Here is a 7,654-nt window from a genome sequence, read left to right on the forward strand (position 1 = left end):
TCTCTCTCTCTATATATATCTCTCTCTCTCTCTATATATATCTCTCTCTCTCTCTATATATATCTCTCTCTCTCTCTATATATATCTCTCTCTATCTATATATATCTCTCTCTCTATCTATCTCTCTCTCTCTATATATATCTCTCTCTCTCTATATATATCTCTCTCTCTATCTATATATATCTCTCTCTCTATCTATATATATCTCTCTCTCTATCTATATATATCTCTCTCTCTATCTATATATCTCTCTCTCTATATCTCTCTCTCTCTCTCTATATCTCTCTCTCTCTCTATATCTCTCTCTCTCTCTATATCTCTCTCTCTCTCTATATCTCTCTCTCTCTCTATATCTCTCTCTCTCTCTATATCTCTCTCTCTCTCTATATCTCTCTCTCTCTCTATATCTCTCTCTCTCTCTATATCTCTCTCTCTCTCTATATCTCTCTCTCTCTCTATATCTCTCTCTCTCTCTATATCTCTCTCTCTCTCTATATCTCTCTCTCTCTCTATATCTCTCTCTCTCTCTATATCTCTCTCTCTCTATATATCTCTCTCTCTCTATATATCTCTCTCTCTCTATATATCTCTCTCTCTCTATATATCTCTCTCTCTCTATATATCTCTCTCTCTCTATATATCTCTCTCTCTATATATATCTCTCTCTCTCTATATATCTCTCTCTCTCTATATCTCTCTCTCTCTCTATATCTCTCTCTCTCTATATATCTCTCTCTCTCTCTATATCTCTCTCTCTCTCTATATCTCTCTCTCTCTATATATCTCTCTCTCTCTATATATCTCTCTCTCTCTATATATCTCTCTCTCTCTATATATCTCTCTCTCTCTATATATCTCTCTCTCTCTATATATCTCTCTCTCTCTATATATCTCTCTCTCTCTATATATCTCTCTCTCTCTATATATCTCTCTCTCTCTATATATCTCTCTCTCTCTATATATCTCTCTCTCTCTATATATCTCTCTCTCTCTATATATCTCTCTCTCTCTCTATATATCTCTCTCTCTCTCTATATCTCTCTCTCTCTCTATATCTCTCTCTCTCTCTATATCTCTCTCTCTCTCTATATCTCTCTCTCTCTCTATATCTCTCTCTCTCTCTATATCTCTCTCTCTCTCTATATCTCTCTCTCTCTCTATATCTCTCTCTCTCTCTATATCTCTCTCTCTCTCTATATCTCTCTCTCTCTCTATATCTCTCTCTCTCTATATCTCTCTCTCTCTCTATATATCTCTCTCTCTCTATATATCTCTCTCTCTCTATATATCTCTCTCTCTCTATATATCTCTCTCTCTCTATATATCTCTCTCTCTCTATATATCTCTCTCTCTCTATATATCTCTCTCTCTCTATATATCTCTCTCTCTCTATATATCTCTCTCTCTCTATATATCTCTCTCTCTCTATATATCTCTCTCTCTCTATATATCTCTCTCTCTCTATATATCTCTCTCTCTCTATATATCTCTCTCTCTCTATATATCTCTCTCTCTATATATCTCTCTCTCTCTATATATCTATCTCTCTCTATATATCTCTCTCTCTCTCTCTATATCTCTCTCTCTCTCTATATCTCTCTCTCTCTCTCTATATCTCTCTCTCTCTCTATATCTCTCTCTCTCTCTATATCTCTCTCTCTCTCTATATCTCTCTCTCTCTCTATATCTCTCTCTCTCTCTATATCTCTCTCTCTCTCTATATCTCTCTCTCTCTCTATATCTCTCTCTCTCTCTATATCTCTCTCTCTCTCTATATCTCTCTCTCTCTCTATATCTCTCTCTCTCTCTATATCTCTCTCTCTCTCTATATCTCTCTCTCTCTCTATATCTCTCTCTCTCTCTATATCTCTCTCTCTCTCTATATCTCTCTCTCTCTCTATATCTCTCTCTCTCTCTATATCTCTCTCTCTATATATCTCTCTCTCTCTATATATCTCTCTCTCTCTATATATCTCTCTCTCTCTATATATCTCTCTCTCTCTATATATCTCTCTCTCTCTATATATCTCTCTCTCTCTATATATCTCTCTCTCTCTATATATCTCTCTCTCTCTATATATCTCTCTCTCTATATATATCTCTCTCTCTCTATATATCTCTCTCTCTCTATATATCTCTCTCTCTCTCTATATATATCTCTCTCTCTCTATATATCTCTCTCTCTCTATATATCTCTCTCTCTCTATATATCTCTCTCTCTCTATATATCTCTCTCTCTCTATATATCTCTCTCTCTCTATATATCTCTCTCTCTCTATATATCTCTCTCTCTCTATATATCTCTCTCTCTCTATATATCTCTCTCTCTCTATATATCTCTCTCTCTCTATATATCTCTCTCTCTCTCTCTATATCTCTCTCTCTATATCTCTCTCTCTCTATATCTCTCTCTCTCTATATCTCTCTCTCTCTATATCTCTCTCTCTCTATATCTCTCTCTCTCTATATCTCTCTCTCTATATCTCTCTCTCTATATCTCTCTCTCTATATCTCTCTCTCTATATCTCTCTCTCTATATCTCTCTCTCTATATCTCTCTCTCTATATCTCTCTCTCTATATCTCTCTCTCTATATCTCTCTCTCTATATCTCTCTCTCTATATCTCTCTCTCTATATCTCTCTCTCTATATCTCTCTCTCTATATCTCTCTCTCTATATCTCTCTCTCTATATCTCTCTCTCTATATCTCTCTATATCTCTCTCTCTATATCTCTCTCTCTATATCTCTCTCTCTATATCTCTCTCTCTATATCTCTCTATATCTCTCTATATCTCTCTCTCTATATCTCTCTCTCTATATCTCTCTCTCTATATCTCTCTCTCTATATCTCTCTCTCTATATCTCTCTCTCTATATCTCTCTCTCTATATCTCTCTCTCTATATCTCTCTCTCTATATCTCTCTCTCTATATCTCTCTCTCTATATCTCTCTCTCTATATCTCTCTCTCTATATCTCTCTCTCTATATCTCTCTCTCTATATCTCTCTCTCTATATCTCTCTCTCTATATCTCTCTCTCTCTCTATATCTCTCTCTCTCTATATCTCTCTCTCTCTATATCTCTCTCTCTCTCTATCTCTCTCTCTCTCTATATATATATATATATATATATATATATATATATATATCTCTATCTATATCTATATCTCTATATATATATATATATATATCTATATATCTATATCTCTATATCTCTATATACATACATATACACACACGTGTGTGTGTGTGTGTGTGTGTGTGTGTGTGGAACTATGTATGTTTGTTTAGGAAACTAAAAACCTACTCTTACATAGATGTGCACATAGCAAACAAACCAAAGTATCTGGTACTATAATGGGTAGTAATTTGCACAGGTCCATTTGTGTAACAAATTATTAGCAGCATAAATTTCAGGAACCCAGGTGCTGAGACCCGGATAAAGCCATTATTGCTGTCAATCACTGGCCTGGAACATTACACAAATGTCACAGCAAGAAGGATCCATTACAGCACACTTACACAGAAAGAAAAAAGGGCAGTGATTAAAAATAAATCATAAAGGAAAACAATTTGTGGATTTTACGTTGAACACACACAAACTAACTATGAAATGGACAATCTAGTGCAAAATTTGTAAGCTCTTTTTTGTTAGAACATAGAAGTTAGAAGGGATATAAAACCTAAACTTTTTATTTCATGATTCATACAATGCAATTTTAACCAACATTACTATTTACTTCTGTTATCTAAATTGCTTTGTTTTCTTGGTATCCTTTGTCAGAAAGTATACCCAGGTAGGCTTAGGAGCAGCTATAAATAACAAATTTGATAAAAGAAGTAAATTGGAGAGTTGTTTAAAATGTTATGCTCTGAATCATGAAAGAAAAAAGTTTCGGTTTCATGTCCGTTTAAAGTCACACTCAGAGCAGTAAACACTACAGCTGCCAAGCTGAATACAGTGGGTGATTGGTGGGATATGTGACTGCCAAGGCCAACTGCCCTACTGTACAGTCCTGAGGAGGCATTAAACACAGAGCTGGAGCACTGATCGAACACTCCGATTTTACACTTGAATGTCTCTTTCATCAAGGAAGGATCTGCAACTGTTAAGGAAGCTAGAAACATCTGTGTGATACACTTCAACACACATCCAGGAGAGAAATGATGGCAGAAAAAATATTTTATGTCCCTATTAGATAAAGACAGGTCACGTAAGTGTCAATGGGATACATCACATGTTCAACGCTAAAATATAAATTAAATAACAAGGGAGGGAAATTATGCTACATGTGTGATCCTACAAAGTACTGAGTGTCAGGCTATGCTAATCAGGGGCATAGAGATGGAAGTAGGGAATTACAGTATGCAAGACCAATGCTATTTTGAAAGGAGAGATGCAGACTACAACACAAGCTTTGATGAAGTGGGACCCAGACTATACCACACATTACGGGATTCTGGTGGAGGGAAGACAGAAGTCTACACAAGGCAGTGACTGCAGTGGATAGTCTATGCTGGGGCTGATATCTCTAGATCAGGAACCCATAACTAAATCGATAATGCGCGTGCAGACCTTTACCAGGTTTTGTATGCCAGATATGGGACTTTACATAGCAGAAATGAGACTACACCAGATACATGACCATACAATTGAGGTACAAGACCCTACAAAGTACAAAAAGAAGCCTATGCCACACATATTACCTTACAAATGAAGAAAGAACAACCACTCTCTGAAAGGGGACGCCAAGACAGGAGGAAAAAAAGAGTGACTATGCTGGAAACTGTTCCCTACAATGGAGAAAAGAGCAGCCTATGGAGGATACAGTAGCTAAATGTAAAAAAATAGGGAGCAACCTAAGAGACTCAAAATCATCTTATAATAGATGCTGGACTCTATAGTTAAGAAGAGATGAGCCTATGCCAGCCAATGGATACTATTATGGATGGCAGGATGCTACCTAAGATATAAGAGAGCACACTATGATGGAGAGAAGGATTTTGGTGAAGAAGGAAGCAGACTATGCTAAGAATGGGATTCTATTATGAAGGGACAGCCAGACTATGGCAGCTATGAGACCTGACAGAAAGAGGGAGCAGAACATGTCAGATATACAACCATACTATGGAGATAAGTGACCCGTGTATTCCTGGCATATAACTCAACAAAGAGCAAAAAGTGCTGTTAGATATGAGACAACAAAAAAAGGATTCTAGTGAGCAAGGGAGCTATATTTCCTCTTCCTTGGGAGCCCTGTTCCCTTATTCAGACTAAACAAATGCATAGGTCCCACTGACGAGTAAAGCAGCCTATGACAGAAACAGCACTATAAAACTTAGACAAAGTTGCTGCCTACACCTGAAATGAGAACCTATGAGTAGACCAGGACATAATGGGCCTTTGTAATGGAACCCACCAATCTCCCCATACACAGAAGTCAGTGAACCTCTCTTAACACTTGTGTGATGGGGGATTGTGGGTAAGGCACAAGTGTACCATTCTCGAACCCTTACCTGACAGGGTGTCACAGACACTCTGACATTATAAGATGTCAGCCCAATTCTACCATCACAGGGGTGTCACACACTTGCCTACCCCTGCACAGGAGTCATATTTAAACTCCACAGTCACAGTGTTGTCAAGCCCCCTGTTTTCGATATAGAGTGTCAGATCCTACGTTACCTTTAAAAAACCGAAGTGCCAAGCCATATAGTTCCTCCAGGCTGAATCCCCAGCTCTGTTCCATGTTTAGGGCCTGTTGTTCCTCGGTCCCGTCCTCCTCCGCTCCGGGCCTCACGTCTCCCGCGGTCTCTGGGTCCGGGCTGAGCGTAAGTCCATCAATAGACACCTCCAAGCGCTCAGTGCTACTAACCACGGCCATCCTCCTCCTCACTAAGCGCCGGCCACGTCCCGACTTCCGGCTCCACACTCCGTGTCACACAGTAGCGCGCACGTAAGTTGCGCCCGGAGAGCAAGCACGCGCATGTCAATGTCTGTACTATGCGCAGCTCCTCCGCGCAGCACTTGCTGAAAGGATCTGTCAGCGTTTACACTGTGCATTTCTTTATTCAACAAACTTTATTGAAACAACCACAAGATAATGTGGCAAAATAATACTAGCATAATATAATTTAATTGTAATATATAAAATAATACCGTGTAATTAAATAATACCTCAGTTGTAAGAATACAAAATATAATATTTCTATAGGTCTAAAATAAATTAAATAAAGTATGTACTAGTTTGTACTGTATATCCAATGTAAGCATACAAAATATCCCAATAAAGGAATCTACTGCTTTCATTTTTATTTTCAGATACTAGTGGTTCTTTATTAGATATGTAAATGCAGAAGTTAATATTAGGGCGGATATATAATTTCTTTTGATTTTGCATATTGGGCAGGGTGTTGAAATCTAAGAAACAAAATAAACACAGTCAATTGTTAAAACTGTCAAAATACATAACATACTGTGTGTTATATAATGGTAAGAAATTACATTGAAAAGTAATCCATACCCCATCCTCCATTGAGATAACTGATTAAATATTGCTGAAAGCTAAACCTAATTAGTCTCATAAGCTAATTTCAAGGCAGTTGAAGGTTGCATCTCATCTCAGTGAATTTTGACAGTTTTTCACAGCTAGACAGTGCTAGTTCGTGTGAGTTCTATAGATAACACTGTGCCCACTCCTGTGGAGTTATTTATGAGTTAGCAATGTTTGGCTAAAACCAAGTTTGTCAAAAGAACTGAGAGATAAGGGGACAGTCTGCAGAGGCTTAGATACAAGGTAATCACACAGGTAAAAAGTGTATTAATATAACAGTGTGGTAATAAAGGGATTATCTATCTTTTAAAAAAATAACAATTTTCAAATAGACAGTGTAGACTGTCCCTTTAATTGATCACTTCTAATAAAGATGCACTGCAACGTGCCATTCTAATACCCCCCACTCCGGGAACTCACTTCAAAACTCATATATTTTGTGAGCTAACGGTTTGCATTGTTCTAGCTACAACAAAAGTGTTGTACGCTTAGAGCGTTGATTGGAGAACAGTTCAAACCCTTAGCTTATAAAAAATGTGTTTGAAGGGGGCACCTAGAGTGTGGGGTATTAGAATTGAACGGCTAGATTAAAAAGTAAGTTACAGCATATCTTTATTAGAAGTGATCAATTAAAGTCCATCTAAAATATCACTTAGATTCCAGACCTGATTTTAAAACATGTCAAGTTTACCATCACTTTAAAGGGACGTTACACATACTGAGATTGTAATATAAAATGTTTTCTTATGTGTAGTAAAAATAACTTTGCAATATACTTCCATTATTTATTTTGTACTCTATTCCTGTAATCTCATACTAAAAATTCTTTGTTTTTCTCAATTCTATTTAGTTTCTATAAAGTAATGGATGCCACCATGTTGGAACCTAGGTTTTCCCACTATATATCTGTTCTGATGAGGAAAATAAGGAACATATATAAAACAGGCAATTAAAGAGAATGTGCAAACGATGTTGTGTAAAAAAATTTTGTAAATTACTCTAACAATCCTATATTTCACATAGCCTTTCACACTATTTATTTGCCTGTTTTATATCTGTTTTAGATTGCTTTAATTTTTGTGCTGTTGTTACAAGTCAGT

The 7,654-nt window shown here is 36.8% G+C and overlaps 1 protein-coding gene across 1 annotated transcript in view; it reads right to left on the reverse strand.

The window, feature by feature from the left end:
- The window catches only part of ACBD3 (acyl-CoA binding domain containing 3), a 198,465-nt gene extending 192,509 nt beyond the window's left edge, over positions 1–5,956 (reverse strand). Inside the window, exon 1 of the mRNA XM_053712622.1 lies at positions 5,687–5,956. Within this exon, the coding sequence (XP_053568597.1) occupies positions 5,687–5,885 (199 nt within the window). The 5' untranslated portion in view covers positions 5,886–5,956. The remainder of the gene's footprint in view (positions 1–5,686) is intronic.
- Between the last annotated feature and the right edge of the window lie 1,698 nt (positions 5,957–7,654).

Source organism: Bombina bombina, chromosome 4, assembly GCF_027579735.1.
Source record: "Bombina bombina isolate aBomBom1 chromosome 4, aBomBom1.pri, whole genome shotgun sequence".
Classification (NCBI taxonomy): domain Eukaryota; kingdom Metazoa; phylum Chordata; class Amphibia; order Anura; family Bombinatoridae; genus Bombina; species Bombina bombina.